The 19,000-nt window shown below is 40.4% G+C and overlaps 1 protein-coding gene across 5 annotated transcripts in view; it reads right to left on the bottom strand.

Moving 5' to 3' along the window:
- The window catches only part of STARD13 (StAR related lipid transfer domain containing 13), a 386,813-nt gene that overhangs the window by 62,274 nt on the left and 305,539 nt on the right, over positions 1-19,000 (bottom strand). For all 5 annotated transcript variants that reach the window (XM_086713840.1, XM_086713850.1, XM_086713817.1 and 2 more), the window contains one exon: positions 1,731-1,802. In XM_086713840.1, coding sequence (XP_086569966.1) covers positions 1,731-1,802 — 72 coding nt within the window. The remainder of the gene's footprint in view (positions 1-1,730; positions 1,803-19,000) is intronic.

Raw genomic sequence — 19,000 nt, 5'->3', positions numbered from 1 at the left:
AGAGCAAAATTATCAAACCCTCCTTTATAAAAACTTGAGTCAGAGACTCTAGGCTTCAAAGCACATTTTGAGATATGCTCTCCTTCATCCACTGAATTTAAGTTACAGAAGTAGAATAAGGGTTTTATGCGTGTGTGTGTGTGTGTGTGTGTGTCTGTATATATATATATATATATATATATATATATATATATATATATATCTGTATATATGTATATGTGTATATATATGTTATATGTATATGCATATGTATACACACACACACACACACACACATATATACACACACACACACACACACACACATACATATAAAACTGAGCTTCCAGGTGAGTGAATGAGAGTCACCAGTGACTATGGGTTAATTTTGTTGCTTCTTTCTATCCTGCATAGATTTTACACCATCAGGAAGAGAACTCAATGCTGTTTAATGTTCTAGATATCCTTTGTTTAGCCCTACAGATCCACTGTCCACTTTTTTATACCCTGCCTTGTGCGCCGAGGGTCACCAGTGAGGATGGCATTCGAGGGGACCCATTTTCCTTGGTTTCCTTTTATGTTTGGCCAACAGGGAGCCCTGGCTGGAGATGGAGGGGAGCAGGAGTGCAAGGTCAGGGCATTTACCCTCCTGGTTATCACTCACCACCAGCTGTGTCCTTTGCTTTAGGGATCCTCTCTTGTCCTGGTTTCTGGCACGCGCTCCCTCTGCCCATCCCTTTGGGCCTACAGCAGTGGCAGCTCTGTGGCTATGAACTCTGGGCACCTGTATGGTTCCTCCTGGTTTCTCATATCCTGCCCACACTTTTGTAATAAACATTTTTAGAAATAAGTCCTCCTCAGACCATCTTGAGTGCTCCATCTGTTTACCATTAGGATCCTAATTCACTATTCTGGACAATCCAAGAAGTAGTTCGTAGCCTTGGTTTTAGTTTCAGGGATGAGTAAGATACAGGTAATTAAGTTTATTAAGTGCCAAATAAAACATCAGTGAAAGAAGTATGATGCTGGCAATAAACATCTCACTTCAAATCCCCCCAAATAACTTCTTCTCCATATTGTGTCTTAATTTTTTTTTCATTTAAACAGAACGGAAGGAAGGTCTCAAGACAACTAGTTTTGTGATTTTCAGGAAAGTTATCAACAACTCATTTATTGCACTTTCAAGAAATCAGAGAGTAGTACAGAAAAAAAAAAAAAAAAACAAGGAAAAAGAGTAAGGCAGAAGTGCAAGAGAGCTGTTACTAATCAAAGCACCACAAAGGAAATATGTAGAATAATACGACGACAACACTGCATGGTGACAATGGTGACTACACGGAGTGCGGCAAGCACTGTGTGATGTACAGAACTGTCGAGTCACTGTGGTGTATACCCAATGCCAATGTAACGCCGTTTGTCAATTATACCTCAATCAGAATAGGAACAAAGAAAGCTGCTGAAGGTAGAATGCTGGAAGGAAAAGGCAGAGTCGGGGTTGACAGTGAAGAGAGAAGAAGCAGAAGGTAAAGAAGTGAGAAGCGGTGTAGAGCGGAATGTCAGGTAGGCCTGGGCAGCAACACTCGTGTCTAAATTGGCATCGGTCTACCCCCTGGGATTGCAAAGGCTGAGGGAAAGAGACAGCAAAGGAAAACGGCTGAGAAAAGCTTTGGAAGTGCAAACACACCGCAGGATATGCGAGGTTCAGTTTGAATTAATTCTCTTTATAAAGAGTGAAGGGAAGGCCAACCTACCCTCATACAACTGAGCGTATTGTGGGAACCCAGCAGCACGGAGCCAGTCGCATGCTTCCTTCGCCTCGATTTCTGAAAAATACAAGAAAGGGAAATGCGTTGAGGCCAGCAGCCACACGCTAGCACTCTACCTTCTTAATCAAGGAGAAACTGGTGAGCACTGTACTCGTTACAAAGCAAAATTGTTCCCAGGCAAGTCTGTCTCAGTAGACCTACCAGAAATGGGTGTAAAATGAGCAGGTATCACAAAGGTACTTATGTGCCTATTGAGATTATCTTCAATGTAGACCCACAAGTATTTGGATAATAACAAAACCACAGATTACAGAACACAAAGGCTGAGTTCCAGGCAGGGAAAAACGTCTTATTTATATACCAGGGAGCCAAGGGACTACAGAGAAGGAAGAAACACTTCCTTATGATCCTTTTTTTAAATGAATTTTTTAAAAAAACTTTTAAAGTTTAAAGAGAAGGCTAAGTATACTCATTCAACCTTCCTTTATTCTTTCATTCTTGGGCTAATGAAAGAAAGAATACAGCTGGATGGTCCATGAAAATGTACTTTCTCATGAAGAAAGGTATTACAAAAATCCAGTGTATTGCTATTTCTTTAATTTTTCTGATGGCTTTAATTCCCAATGCCTTCCAACAAGATGTTCATTCATCACACGCATCCGAATGATTTCAAGCTGCAGAGTGGAGCATGGAAAAGCAAAGCTGGTTATCCAGAACCGAGGCAAGTTTGATGGGGCTGCTACAATCTCTGAGGGCTGAATCCAAAAGGCTGATATGTCCTTTGGGTGACCATTCAGTGTGGACACCCCAACCACGCACGGGACCACCTGCTTGGAGAAGCTGTGGGGTGAGGTGGGAAGAGTCTACAGTATGTGAACCAGGTCACTTTTTGACCTTGTGAATCCTGGATCAATTCCCAACCACAGCTCTGTTAGACAAATACGAATGCGAGGGAAAAGAAGTTCATCTGTCAAAAGTCCAGTTTCTCCAAACAAAATTAAACAGTCTGTTTTAACAGGTTTCTACCCAGCCCTCTTCCTATGCTGTTGGGATGGAGCCCGGTCAGGTCATTGTATTTCCATTTACTCTGATGTTCACTTCTCCCCATAGCAAAAGCCGAGAGTACGGGGTGTTCTTGGGACAACGGCACAAAAATGAGCTACACTAACATCAGCTGCGGGCTCGAGCCTCTAGACCTAACATTGAGAGCACAGCATCTATGCACTGAATTCGGGGAAAAAATGTCTGTGCAGCATAATGTTTATTGTGACAGAGCTATATATATGATAGATGTTAGGCAAACACATCAAAGGCCAGATTTTGCACAGGCCCCATATGAAAGAGCAAACACTTTCATTCCCATCCCATGGATCTGGTTGGACATAGACTGAGATTTCACATTAAATTCAGGGCATTTCAGAAGCATCCCCCAATCCACTGCCATTTTGTGATTGACAATTTCTAAATCTTGGGTTTTTTGTTCAGCATGAGGATTTTTTTACATAATTGCTACCAGCACAGACCTATGTACTTGTTCCTGCCACGCAGGCATCATTCAGAAATACTCGGGGCACCAAGCTGGAAATAAAAGCCTTGGAAAGCATTTTGCTCAGGAGGGATGTCTCTGAGATCCACAAGTACAGTTCAAAATGGACACTCAGCTGAACTGTACTGTAGGCTAACATGGGTTTTCTTTGGGAAGATACAAAGGGCAATTACTATAGGGCTTAACAGGCTTATGAGTACTCCTTTGAGAGTCCTTATGTGAAGGCTTCTGCTTTGAAGATCACACAAGTATTTCAGAGGAAGTAGAAAATGCACATTCTGGATGTAACGTGGAAAATGTGGTCAGTTATTACTGAGTCATAGATAGACTGTTGCCTTCTAAATTTTCAAACTTCAGAGTTTCTTTCTCTTTCAGTATAATGCAATGATTAATAAGGAGGAAATATCTAATTCCTGGATACTGTCTAAACTTAATTATGAGCCAGCAGTCTTAAAGAGAAGCATAGAATTCTGAATTTTCTGTTGAAACTACATGAATAGTCTGCCTTTTTTCTATTACTTTCACTACTCTCAAAATGCAGTGTTAAGCAGGAGAACCCCAGAGAGACAGACCATGAAGACCAAATGGAGGGGACCTAGAAGGCAGGGGTTCTACAACACAGAAAACTCAAAGGGGGGTGGGAAGTGAGCTTATAAAAAAGTGGACCCTCCACCGGACCCTGAAGTAGTTAGGACAATGAGAGACGGGCAGCAGGGGTCCTTAAAGGAAAATTCCCTTTGGAACTGACGACTCTCGTTGGACAGTGGAACGAGCTTCAGGCTAGCCTAGGAGATTTTATTTAAAAGGTTCTCTAACTTCAGTTTATTTTTTCACAAGAGCAACAAAGATAATGAACTGAGATTCTATGAATATGTAAACATGAATAATCACATCTTAACCAGAATCCAGCTAAATCAGACCCTTAAATAAACTGATTTTTAAACTGGGGAGGCATTTAGCCTTTAAGTCTCAGAGTCAAATCCAACAAAGATGGCAGTTAGTTCATAATAACCGAGAAGAAGCCACATCCCAGCCATCACTCCTGCACACCCAACTTGCTTCTACTTCTGCAATGTCTCTCCAATATCCCTTCTGCTCTAGCTGTAGGCCCAGCACCTTGATATCTCAAACTCTAAGGGCAAACAAACTCTTGTTTACACCCTAGTGACAAAGCAAAGACACGAAATAATCAGACATACTTAACCACTGTCAAATTTGACGTTGCCCATCAAGTTGAGCTGGGGGAAAAAATTCCTTACAATTTCTACTGAGTCCCCACAGCCCCTACTAACACCCATCAGCCAGATGCTAATGCTAAGGGCATATTACCCTTGCAGTGGCCAAAAATCTTAGAAAATTCAAAAGGAACCATCATTGCCAGGGTCATCATATCACCAAGACCTACGTCATGAGATTTAAATGGTCATGAGATTTAAATGACGTTTGAGGAGAGTGTGAAAATCTCTAACTGTGCTCCTGCTAGCCAGCATAATATTATGTGAAAGCTTTAAGGGCCATTCAAATCATGTGTTTACAGTTTTATTTGTTCTCTATTTGCAACCCATACCTGTCCCTGTGGCAGTTCCAGGGAAACAAAGCAAAGCATCAAGTTGCTGCAAGTTTGTAGAAAGCTGAAGTGTGGGGTAGATAGAACAGAATGACCTTGGACAGACTGGCCTACTGATCTCTACTGCAGTTACCACATTACATTACCTGAGAAAATTCAATCTGTTTGACTACACAGCATGATAGGATTTCATCAGAATTTCTGCAATTATTATATGTAAAACTCATTTCTCTTTAACTCTATAGTGGGTACCTATTTTTGCCTGCTCAGTATCCACCCCCCCCCCCCCCCCCCCCCGCTTCTTCAGATAATAGAACCTCTTGTTAAGTCTCCTGTTAGGAGATTCTTCTACTTAGTTTAGGTGGGGCAGACAGTCCTGGTCACCCCAACCACATTCCTTGGTCCTATCACCACCACCCAAACGGGCATGACCTACTCCTTAAGAACACCCCCACTCCCTTTAGTTCAAGGAGACCAAGGAGCTTCAGGATTTTAAGTCAACAGTTGTTTGGGGGCCGAAATCAACTGGTTGAAAAGGGAGATATCCAGTTTAACAACTGATAGCTTGATCTGTGCAAAGACCAAGCACACCTTTTCACTCAGTCAATCCAGAAAATTCTTTGGTGCTGGGCATACTCTCCTGCCACCTGTCTGTGATTCTACTTGAGGGAAAGTCACTCACTCTGCCTTAGCTTCCTTTCCTACGTGCTTAGAACATGATGTGGCCTCTGTTGAGAGCAGATGCAGTAGAGGGAGGCTGTCTCCCTGGGTGCCTAGGAAGCTGCCAATCAACGGGCATGAGAACAAAGTGGAAACTAACCACGGCCTGTTAAACACTGTTTAACATCTGTTAAAACACTGGTTTTAAAAGATATGATATTATTTCTTAGTTTCACAGCTCAGTGTTGAAAACTTATAAAAAACACAAAAAGGCACAATGAAAGAAAAAGGTCAACTCTTGTCCCATTACTAACACATAATTTAGTGTATGTTATTTATCAAAATGGTAATCGTTGTAGTATCTTTGGTTGACTACCTATTTTCACATAGTAATACATTGTGAATATTTTTCCACATAATGATATTGTTGGCAAAAATGGGAAATTTACTCTGTTTTGAGAATGATCCTTATTTTTTTAAAATACTTGATTCTTGAATACTGCCAATTGTTAATCACTGCTGGGAGGTTATAAAATCAAGGTAGCCAAGAGAAAACAGTTCAGTAAGACTTCACCAATACAGACTGGTTGTGGAGAAGGCTGGAAGTCTATGTGAGTTAAGAGATTTACAAGCTGTTTCTTTAAAGAAACACCATGCAGTGATGTTTGGATAGTCAGGTAGATAAGGTTCTGGAGGGCTCTGGTCAAGTAAGGGGTTATTTTGAGCACAGCAAATTTGCTGCCCAGGCTGGCAGGCCTCCTCTCATGTTACAATCTCATTGAATTTTTAAACTGGTGTTTCTAGAGTGCTTGGGAACAGTGTGTTCTCCTAGCTAAACGTTTTAAGTACATTTTTTGGTTTACGTTATTCTCGGCACAGCAAATGCTTTTTCCATAGCTAACCCAAAGGAATACTATTCTTTCTAAATGACCAAAAATTCAAATTAAGGCCAAATTAAATTTTATTATTATCAGAAAGCTAGCTGGCTAGAAGGAACCTGGTCTACCGTGAAAGGTTTATGAAATCAATATATACAGGCATATGTGTTTATGTTGTTCTTACAAATCTCCTGGAATTTCAGTGGTCACACTGGCTCCAATTTAAGTAGGTCTTCTTTCTTAAATGTTCATTAAAATACTCAAGAGAAGTGGGGGGTAGGGGGGAGGCATCGTGGGTCTCCATGTGATTTAGAAAAGTAGGTGCTTTGTTTTTCCGTTTAAATTGGCTAACATGGTGGGCACCCTGTTTCTGGAAGATTATGAGTGACTCAACCACCACAAGATGTCTGCAGTGGCTGCAATTAACACTATAAAAGTCTATCAAAGGTATTAACATTTCAACACACTCATGGTTGTTGGCTTAGATTAATTTATATGGCTGAGTTAGCTTCATCATTAGTGTACTACTACTTAAGACAAATGACTCTTTGGTCTTCACTTGGAATTTCTCAAGCGAAGTCCTTACTTACTGAAGGTTATTTATTTGGCCATACACTACACTGGTTTTGTTAAAATCAATGCCAGAGTGTCCATCCCGTCTATATATAGATACGAATGATGCAATAATTAAAATTACATAGATCCATACATGACCACCCCAATCCTTCTCCCAAGAGTGCTTTATAACCTTAATCACAGGTACAGGATTAAATATCAAGTTATGTAATCAAGACTGATTTAGGTTTCACATCATGGTGACAGGATACTTCTTTTTTGCACTCTTTGAATTATATAATAAGTTTATTGCGATGTGTAAAAGGCCTGAGTAAGTCTTAAATGTTTACCAATTATAATTTTTCTAATATGCATATCATTTTCTTTCCCTTATATTCTAAATAAGTTATTTAGGATAAATTTAAGATTATTAATCACTGAATATTCAAATCAGTGAACTAACTTGGAAACATCCATTTTATTTTCCATTCAGTGCCTTTTTTTTAAGGCAACTATTTCCTTAATGTGTAGCAACGTATCTTTTTGTCAGCTGATACAGAACAATAGAAGAAAAAATCTGGAAGATGCATATATTCCTATGACACCAAGTTATACACAGATAAGGTGGAGATTCATGGTTGTGTTTATGTGTACATTTTACCTGAAGCAAGAATCACACACGTGTTGGGACACACTATTCCACTGCCAGTTCTTACACTAGCCTTATTCCTCAGGCCTTGAAAGACCTTCTGCAAGCTGGATTCATAGCAAATCTAGTCACTTAAAAATAATTTCTATTAGAGTAAAAGAGGATCAAGCAAATTCAACACCTGAATGGTAGGTCTATTCCTAGTCACTCAAGAGTTGTTTTTAACCAGTCTTTTTCCTGGTTTTTAACCTGCCTTGTTGGGGGCAATCCTACACTGTATATGTAATTTAGTCTTAATTTATTACTAATGTATTTAATTTTTAAATTTATAATGAAAGCACACACACACACACACATTTTCTTAAACACTTACGATGATTCCCTGCTCTTTCCAGTTGCAGAACTTGCAGTTCTCCTCTAACTGGGAAGCATTTACTTCCCATCCCATTGCTGTCCAGCTCTGGCCACGTGACCCACTTTAGCCAATGAAATGTGAGCAGAAGCAATGTATGCTAGTTTCAAGCAAAACGCTTCAAAAGCTGTCATCTAGTTCTTTCAGTTTTCCTACTCTTTTCCCTTTCTCACGAGGCTAGTAGGTCTCAGACATGTTATTCCTTGAACCTGGGTCCGGGAATGATGACACAGGGAACAAAGCCACAGCAGACTAGCTGCTGACACATAATGTGAGCAAGAAATAAACTTCCGTTGTTTTATGCCACTACAACATGGGGGACAACTTGCTACAGAGGATAATCTAGCTTAAACTAATTTAACGCAGGGCTAGATACCCATTCTAGAGAGAAAGCCTATGGACCTTTATTTCAACTTGAAGCTGTTGCTGGATATCTGTTATTAGTGTGCTCTAGAAGTGAACACAATCAGTATCAGGAATCATTTCTGCTCGGAATTCTGCTCTCCTGCCTACAGTGCATGGCCTCTGTGAATTAAAAAAATGAAAAGAATCCTTTCACGATCCTTACTTACATGCAGCTACATGTGTCGAGTGTGTGAGTACACCCATATTCACAGACACACACACTTTTTCTCTCACATACGCACACCACAGAAAATCAAAAGTTCAGGTGCAACTGAACAAGGGAAGTCTTCAGGAATATAAATACTATTCCTTATGCTCATATTCCTAAGAGCACACAGACACACACAAAAACCAGAAAGAAAAAGAAAATTTACAATCCCACCCCAATCAATCTCAAAGAAAAAGAAAGCAGAAAGTATACGCTCTGCCAGCCAAATAGCTCCTAACCAGATTGTTTTGACTCAAGTTTTCCATGAGGCAGAGTAGCTCTTCATTCTCTCCTTTCATTTTGTACAGATTGTTCCCATCAGGCGCTTGTGGTATTTCTCAAGGAGGCTGCATGCAGACACAAGCATATGAACATCCCCAGCTTTTTTGAACTTGTGGAGCCACTGCCTACCACTAAATCCCAAGAGACTCTTCATGGCGGAGTCAGTTAAGCAACTGAAATGCAAGGAAGGGGAACAGAAAATTAGAAAGAAGGTCATAATTTTCAGGCTTTGGCCAAAGTATCTCCACACTGACCCACCAGGATAATAAAGTCTTAAATAGCCTTTCTTGGGACAAGGGTGTGAGATTCTGGAGATGATTTTTCTATCTTGGTTTCTTTGGCTTCTCTTGGAAAGGTGAAGAATAGGAGTCCAAGGTAGCTGACTTGATGCTGGTTCTCATGAGCAGAGGCTCTAACTTCCTCAAGGTCCGGCAAACTGGTAGTATCAGAAGGGTCCCTGCATATTCACTGCCATGACGATGACTTTTTGCCTGGGGAAAAGCAACTGCTTTGGACAAGTCCGACCACCGCTAGGAAGTCAGGTTTCTTGGCTTTGGACAGGTACTCTTCTATCCTATTTTGCTTTAAATTTTTAACGTTAAAAAAACTACGCATGTCTTTAGGGACTCAAACCCCTTCTCTATTTTCAGATATATCTGAATGTCTACACTTACAAAGGCTTATCTGCTATTTCAGTTGCTTAGCCCAACTCTTATAGCTCTGGGTACTCCAATTACACCAGAAGCTCTTGTGATATCAGGGAAAATTCTACCATGCAGGCATCAGAAGGAGCCTGGAGACTCTCCTGATAAAATAACTCCAAGAACCCTACAGAGTTTTTTCAGGTCTTTCACTCTTTGTAGGGCTGGCCATATGAAACAATCACCTGAGCTACTGACAGCCAGTTCAAAATTTTGTGCACTTAATTTCTCACCAGTTGGAACATGTGGATCAATCAAAACTAGTGTTTGCTTAATTTAATCCCAAGAAAAGATGTATACAACTCAAGTGTAATTTTATTATCTGACTCTCTCTCTCTCTCTCTCTCTCTCTCTCTCTCTCTCTATATATATATATATATATATATATATAAAACTTGATAGTGTATGCAGGTGTGTATTTTTTATTTTTAAATATTTACTAGGAAATATGCACTGGGATAAAATATTTACTGCGAATTTTTCAAAGTGCCTTTGCCAGTCCTCTAGAATGTTTTCTACTTGTCTGCAATGGCACTCATTCTGTGAATGATTTTCTAAACATATTAGCACTTGTGTCAGAAAATCAGTAGCCAGATTCAAGAAATTGTGTTATTAGGTTTTCAGCTATGGATTCATCTTTTTTCTCCATGTTCTTCAAAGCCAAAGCTATCACTGAACTCAGAGGTTTGTTCTCAAAGTATTGGGATTCTTATTTTGTAAATCATTAGTAGACATTGACATTACAATTTAAAACAGAAAGCAATTTAAAACAGGTTAGGTCATTGAAATAGCTTTACTCATTTGGGAAGGAGGGGGTTAAGATTCAGACCAAAGAGGTGGGAAACAACTTGTACATTGGAGTCCCCCCCCCCCTTTTTTCATCAGACACAGTGATACATTAATGACTGTGTCATTCTATGATCCAACCACATGGCATACTGATATTGAAGTCAATTGAGGCATCCCATAAATATACCACAAATGCAATCAAATAGGTTTTTAAAAAGTTACATACACTGTAAAGAGTTTTAAATGTTTAAAACATGGGGGCACCTGGGTGGCTCAGTGAGTTGAGCGTGTGACTCGACTTTGGCTCAGGTCATGATCTCAAGGTTCGTCAGTTTGAGCCCCATGCTGGAGCTTTACTTACTAAATAAATTTATTTACTGAATAAATAAAACTTTAAAAAAGTTTAAAACACAGTAAAAGTTTTTAAATATTTAATAGTTTAGTATGGATAGTAAATAACTTCAAATTTTAAAGAACTCTGGGCCTTAATAATTACTGTCACTTCAGATTTTAAGTTTAAGAACACAGTAAGAAATGGCAGAAAAATACGTCCTGCAAACACATAAGCACTTCTAAATGGAGATCCAGGCAGCTCTACCTTATAAAATATAAATATAATTTAATTACCTGACTAGCTCTGGGCATATAACAATTTTTATTACTTGCAGTCAATACTATGGTCTTGACTAAGATGCTTGTGCAAATACTCACTGAATTCAGGTATAAAAGCGTTATTTCCCTTACAAACAGACTTGAATAAGAGATAAAAATGACCAAAAATCCCCTCTTAAGTGAAAGCTGACAGAAAAGTGGCAAAATCTAAACCTAAGATTTGAAACACCTGAAAGAAAAAAGGAAGGAAAAAAAGCAAAGCAAAGCAAAGCAAAGCAAAACCACCACAATTCGATCACAGGTTAACATTTTGTTGGCAAATGGTCTCTCATTCTTTTATTATGCAGATGTGTACATGTATATAGGCTAAATTACTATATGTTTTACATAAGCTTTCAATAAAATTATAATCTGCATTGCCACTTGACAATGCCTTTTGAACCTCTTTCCAACCCAGCTGATTTCCTTTTCAATCATTCTAGATGGCTGAAAAACATTCCTACTGCCATTACTTTAAAAAGTATCTTCCTTTATCAATTCAGACGTCACAATCATGAGTTAAAAATAATAAATTCAGTTCTCTGGAGGCTTTCATTCTAAATAAAGAATTCTGCCTGAACGTGCATCCTGGTGAATGTATTTTCAGGGAGTACTTCTGGGTTGACATTTCTCATGTTATTTTACATTCTGGATTAAGACCCATCTCATATGGTTTTGATTTATATTCTCAGCAGACTTCAAAAAGGAAATTCCAAGTGGAAGTTTATTCATACACCAGAACTATGTTTAAATGATGCTACAGGGATGTCTTAAACTAACACAAGTCAGGAAGTTCAAAGTTAAGGTTAAATCCTGGACCATGTTCCCACCTCTTCCTTCTTGGTATTTGGAAAGTGGAGATTTTATGTAACAGCTGTTCCACTTGTCTTTGACCTCCTGCATATGTATTTAGATAATTTCAAAGATGCATTTCAAAACTTTATGTCATAAACTGGTATTTTCTAAAGGGTGTCGCTGAAGTTTCAAGGTTAAACTTTCAAAACGAAACAAAACAAAAGATACTAGGCCAAATAGAGAAAAACTCCCCATCCTGTTTTAATGACTAGATGAATATTTGGAGTCGACAGGACTCCTCCAATACTCCAAGTAATGAAAAGCAAAAAGTGACCCGAATTTCAAAGCCTAGCAAATTCACCAAGAGTGCATCTCTTTAGAACAAAACAAGTTTATTTTTGCACAGGGTTAATGTTACTGCTTTAAAGGGGAGTTTGAAATGAAGATTTGCTCTTAACTAACAGCGTATCTATTAAGTAAAACTAAGTTTCTTCTTTTGTTGAATACATATACTCGGTTTTATAAATTAATTTTTTTAAGTTTATTTATTCATTTTGAGAGTTGAGGGAGGCCTAGAGAGAGAGAGGTGGGTAGAGAGAGAAAATCCCAAGCAGGCTCCACTCTGTCAGTGCAGAGCCCAATGCAGGGCTGTTGAGATCATGACCTGAGCTGAAATCAAGAGTCGGGACGCTCAACCGACTGAGCCACGCCAGCGCCCTATGAATTAACTTTTTAAAAAGAGTCTGTTGATTGGTTCAGAAAATGCTCCTTTACTTGAGGACATATACAGACTGTTACAGGAGCTGTAATGCAGCATCTTGTTAAACAGCATTACGGGAGCCATTATATGGCCTGAAGTATTAGAAGCAAGATTCAAATCCTAGCTTTACTTTGGATTCCTTCGTGGCCTTGTGATAGGTTAACTTCAGCATGCCTCAGTCTCCGTATCTGTAACAGAGTACCTACTTCACAGCATTGTTGTGGGGATTAAGTGAGTTGTTAGCTGTATGTGCTACGGGTACAGTTGAAGGTGCACGTGCCTGCGACAGAAAATAGTGGTTCCAACGGTTTCTGATTCTCTCCACTCAGCTCTTTTTCATTTGGCTTTCAGAAGTAGGAGGCATTCATCCTACTGATTTATTCGGCAGACGTCTACAGGTTGCCCAGGGTTTGAAAAGCTTGCGATTAGGCACTGCGGGAGGATGCCTGGCTGTGGGGAGGGGGGTCCTGTTCTGCAGGGCTCTAAGTCAAGCAGAGGAGACAAAGACGCACCCAGGAATCACTAATCCCAAGAAAGCAAAACAGGATAAAGTCGTACAGGACTCAGAGCCAGAGGGGACATTTCGGGTAAAGTGACCAGGACAGACTTAGCAGGTGAGATGAGATGTGAGGCAGCAGATGGTTGGCTAACCAGTTCTGCCCATGGCCATCCCTCTCTGCCCACGGACTACTTTTGAAGCTGGGATTCCTGTGAATGGCCGTCTTTCTGGAATAGAGCTTATGTTGCTTCATCTGTGCCTGCAGGAGGGCTTTGGAGCTAAACGCCACCGCCCCGTCCCCTACATCCAGATCCTTCTTATGACAGGAATCTAATAGGCAATTCGTTTTTTTACATTCTGTGGAAGACTGTGTTATACTTTTTCTGTTAAATTATGCTGTATCGCAGGTAGCCATGCTTCACACAATACAATGCTGTTTAACAAGATGTAATGAGAGTCATAAATGAAATGTGACACTTTGAAAATGGAACTGAGGGCCTCCACAGGCTGTTACTTTTAGGATATGAACACCAGGCTGGGGGAGACAGTCTGGTGATTATAGTTTACGATGTGCTTACCAGTTAATAAGTAAAATATTAGCAATCGCTTGATAATGTGAGGATCTCAAGGGCAAAGATGTGTTTAAACATACCAAACACATCAGAACCTTGGGAAAGAAATCTGTATCAGATGTGTAGGCTTCATTAAGGAAATGCCTTCAGAAGATTATTTTTCCATGTTATGAGAAAAAAAAAACTGAACAAATAAGTAAATTCTTAGCAAGGGATATGGGCTTCCTGTGGAATAATGACTGGGAAAAGTTGAGGGTTAAAGTGGATCCCAAGGCCATTGACCTCAAGAGGTCAGGAGTCTCCCAGATAGGCTCCCTATCAAGTCACTGCCACTATTAAAAACATCCAAGGTGTGTGTGTATTCAGGGATTTACTTTGTGAGGAGGCAATCAGGAAAATCATTGAAATACTATTAAAATACTTCAAATCATTTACATTTAAAAGCAAAGAGATGTTTGGTTCTTATGCTTAAATGATCATATTAACATTTCATGGCTGCTCAAATTATACCCAATGCTGAACACAAAACTTAGAAAGCAGTCTCCTTTGAATCTTTTGTTTTTTTCCAAAATAAGGAAAAATTAGTACATATTCACACACATATACCCACACATACATACAGTTGACCCTTGAATGACGCCAGAGTTAGGGGAATGGACACCTGCGCATTTGAAAGTTTTGACTGTTCAAAACGTTCACTGATTGTGTATAGTTGACCAGGTGCCTTACCAGTAATGTAAACAGTTGATTAACACCTATTTTGTAGGCTGTATGTACTACATACTGTAATCTTACAATAAAGCAAGCTAGGAAAAAGAAAACGTTATTAAGAAAATCATAAGGGAGATACATATATAGTACTGTTCTGTATTTATTTTAAAAATCTGCATGTAAGTGGATCTGCGCAGTTCAAGCTCATGTAATTCAAGGGTCAACTGTGTGTGTGTGTGTGTGTGTGTGTGTGTGTGTGTGTGTGTGTGTGTGTGTTTAAATTGGGATGAAGTTTGTCTTGTCTAGATTAATACATTAAGTAGGAATTCTTAACCTAGGTTTTTAGATAGAACTGAAAGGCATGGAAATCCCTTGTATATAAGTAGCATTAGGAAGATGCTTTATTTGTTGAGACTACATAGCTCTCATTAAGTTCTCTGATTCACTTATTGTACCACTAAGGTGCTCACATTTAGCCCAAAAAGAAAACTTTATGCACCAGGTTTAAAAGAGGGCCAAGTTTTTCCCGCTTTCATCCCTTTAGGCAATCAATTTTTGATTTTGGAACTTAAGAGAAATAAATGGTCTCTCTCTCTCTCTCTCTCTCTCTCTCTCTCTCTCTCACACACACACACACAACATGCACACAAATATATATACAGGTGCACATACATTCTGTAAACATGACATAGATAAAACTACAAGTATCCTTCAATAAATATGTACATTCTTCTATCCTCTGAAACTATGACATTGTAGGTACACATCACCAGGTTGGAAAGCAGGTTGCATCTATACATGTTCAGTTCTTAGCCCAGAGCCTTGCAAATGAATGTTGGCTGAAACAGTGAATGGCTATATGAAGAGGAAAGTATTTATAGCTTTAAACATTTATAAGCCAATAAACACCTACAGTATTTTTTAGATTTTCAGTCCCCTCCAAACTCACCAGGCTATTGTAAACATGGGAACATAGATTATGGAAGTAGCTTGCAAACGGAAAACCCTATATGAAGATAAGGTAACATTATTTTTCCAGCTGTGATTCCACCTCTGGGATACAAGTCCCCAGACACCCTTGGGCAGCAGTGTCTCTGTAGCTTTCGACAGTGCCTGTGTTTTCTGAAAGGCGAGGCCACTTGACATTGTCCCAGCCCAGACAGGAAGAGCTGTTTCTGCTGGCTCCCATCCCCTTTCCCTCTATATGGAATCCTTGGGAATCCCAAGGGCACAGATGACTGCGAGATTTGGTCTTGAAAAATTAACAGTGAGAAAAAAAGATTTTCCTGTATTCCCACAAAGGAATTACTCTCCCTTTTAAGATCATGAAACCAGACTGGGACATATTCATACTCGAGAATAATCAGACTCAACCACAGAAAATAAATACCATAGGACTTTCAAGTGTTTTGACCACTATCTTTAGTAAGAAATACGCTCCTTAGAGTTGTTAACATGCATATACTTGCACATGTGAACACACACACAGCAACTGAAACAAAGTTTCACAAAATAATAGTTACACTGTGTATGTGTGTATATATATATATATATATATATATATATACACACACACATATATGCAATGCCACCTGACATTTCTTTTTTTGGTTTGTTCTCCTCTGTTAAAAATTGTTGGGTATACCCACTAACTGACTTCATGATCCCTCTATTTAAAGAACACTGTTGTGGATGACACTCTGGTTAAATAAATGAATGAACTGAACACAGTTATAAGAATCTGACACCCAGAGTTGTTCTTAGACTCCTCCCTCTCCTACATCCCCAATATTTCCACAACACAGTCCCAAGCCCCATTGAATTTCTGTCTGAAACGTATTTCTCAAACCCCTGTGCCCACGTGCATTCCCTCTGCTTTGGTTTAGAGGGATCTGGCAACTTCAGTTCTTGCCTTCCGTGCCTCTCTACAGTGTAAGCCCGGCTGCTCCCCTTGAGACTCCTTCATGCCTCCCTGCCACCTGCAGAATGGAGTAGCAGCCCAGCCTCCTGACCACAGTGCCCTGCCTCACCTGGCCTCTGCCTGCTTCCAGGGTCTGATGGCCCACGTTAGGTCCAGTTGTATGTTAAGTGCCTGGGGCTCGCCAGTCCCGAGGTGTGGGTTCATGTCCCACGCTGTGCTTGGGCTGTTTCCTCCCTTTGTCATCACATTCCTCCTACTTGGTCCTCCTGACTTACTTTCATTTGTCTTCTATCAACATTCAGCTAAGACCTCACCTCCCAAGTCCCAGGTGAGCCTGGTCTTCTCAGGACTTTCATACATCTCTTTTAATTCTTACAAGATTAGCCTAAACTGTTCTTGCTACATGTCTGTCTCCCCATGGGACCACAAGCTCTTCAGGGGCAGAGGTTGCCTGATTCATTTTTGGCATCTCTAGAGTCTGGCAGAGCACCTGGAACCCAGTGTGTGCTCAGTGCGTGCTGAGCTGCAGAGAAGCAAGAGTGATGATTCTGCCCCAAGTAGCCCCTGGGCGGCCATCTTTCATCGACATTACTCGGCGTTAATCCCGAACCAGATTGGTCTGCTGCTCCTTGAATTTATTCCTGGACCTCCGGATTAGTGCTAGTCAAACGTCGTTGATGAAGGTGCCTTTGCCCCCTGAAAACGCTCTCCTGCTTTCCTCTTCCTTTCCCAGTTTGACTGAAGGAGGCTGAGGGGCACATGTTGGGTTTCCATAGCTTTCTGTTCCACTCCGTTTGAGAAGTCTGCTGCTACTACAGCTGGGGCAGAGGGTGGGCTGGGAGCCAGCCCTAGTCTTAATCAATAACAAATCAATGACGTGAAATCTCACACAGCTTAGAGGCCTTCCTATGAGGATTTGGAATAGTGCTGGAAAGTCAGATTTGGTCCAAGGCACTTCAAATCTGGAAGGCTCTGGGAGGAGGGGGTAGTTCTGGTGATAAGCAAAAAGGGTTTGGTCTCTTCATGAATAGATCCGCGGCCTAGTTCAGTCTGGACCACCCAAGATCTGGATATGCCCCAGAGGAAACTCAACTTCCTGAGGCCACCCCAATCACACCTCCAAAGGAGTGATCCAGCCAGTCTTGAATGTACACACCCCTGGGGAAAGTGTGTACGTTTTTAATTAGGGTAGACTAATGCCTCTCTTGAGGTGTCCCCACACTCAGCTATGGTGACTTTGGTTCTTGAGAGCAGAGGGAAAATGTGTGATGTACTAGGGTGACTTCTTTTGGGCACTAGATTTAGTTGGGTCTGCTACAAGACCCTCCCTTCTCTCCTTCCTTGAAGGTATAGCTTATTGGGTACCTCCTCCAAGAAGACTTCCCTGAACATTTCTAACACTTATGGTCTCCACCATTCATGATTTCTGGCCATCTCGAATTGTTATTTGACCTGTCATATGTTACCATGACTTCCACCTATTTATAGACTTACAGTCTGAGCAGAGTGAATTTGTAAACAGTAGGGGCTCAATACAGGTTTGTGATGGTTGTGGCTGTTACGGCTACTGTTAATAGTTAACATAAAAACAAGCCTGTATGCAGGCATGGCTGATGATGACCGATGATGGTGACTCATAGACCTCCTTCCTTTCTAGAGATAGGAAAGCAGAGCTGGGGGAAAGCAATGAATTTCTTTAATGGATACGGTGAAGGCAGGAACAGATAAAGGAAAGGACACAGCAAGCTGAGACCAAAAACTTTTCCGAAAGGTAGTGTGGCAGTTGCCAGCAGCATGGACTGCGGGCTTACTGCCGGGGTCCCTGAGCAAACTGTGTTCCGTCGTGAAGTCTCAGTTTCTCATCTGCAAAATGTGCATAACGTCACATAACTCTTCAGAGCAGCTGCAAGGACATTAACAGGAACTGCACAAGGAGCAAGGCCATTTAGTTCACTGTTGCAATCTAGTCCCTGGCACAGGGTTTTGGATTTCACTTGGTGTTTACATTTGCTGAATAAAATGAACTATGTGAATCAACAAGGAGCAGGCGCTTAAAAATTGGAGCTATTATTATTGACTAAAATGAGTATTGTTCACGTTTTCTCCACTGATGCACTCAAATGGCAGAAGAAAATAAACAGATGCCCCCAAAGAATTTATTTGACATTTACACCCATAGAGGGGAAGAATATAACATGCCCACACTTGTTTTAAAACAATAAAACCAGGGGCGCCCAGATGGCTTAGTCGCTTAAGTGTCCGACTTCGGCTCAGGTCATGATCTCATGGTTCGTGAGTTCGAGCCCCTCATCAGACTCTGAGTTGACAGCTCAGAGCCTGGAGCCTGCTTCAGATTCTGTGTCTCCCTCTCTCTCTCTGCCCCTCCTTCACTTGTACTCTGTCTCTCTCTCTCTTAAAAATAAATAAACGTTAAAAAAATAAAAATAAAAAATAAATCAATTAATAAAACAATAAAACCTTCCTTCACATTTTAAGAAACTTGATGCTCCAAGAAGATGTACCATTCTATAGTTTCTTATCCTGCCAGGTTGAAGAGGCTCAGATGTACACTTAAAAAATAAATCTCATTTTTAGAGAGGTGATTTATTATTGCTTTTTAATAACAGTCTCCCTGAACACTAGAAAATGTGAGGTTCAGGCAAATTCCAACTCCATTCAAGCCACAGTGACGTG

Source organism: Puma concolor, chromosome A1, assembly GCF_028749965.1.
Source record: "Puma concolor isolate L17-30 chromosome A1, mPumCon1.1.hap2, whole genome shotgun sequence".
Lineage (NCBI taxonomy): Eukaryota > Metazoa > Chordata > Mammalia > Carnivora > Felidae > Puma > Puma concolor.
Note: the sequence above shows the minus strand (reverse complement) of the source record. Positions and strands in the feature narration are given on the sequence as shown.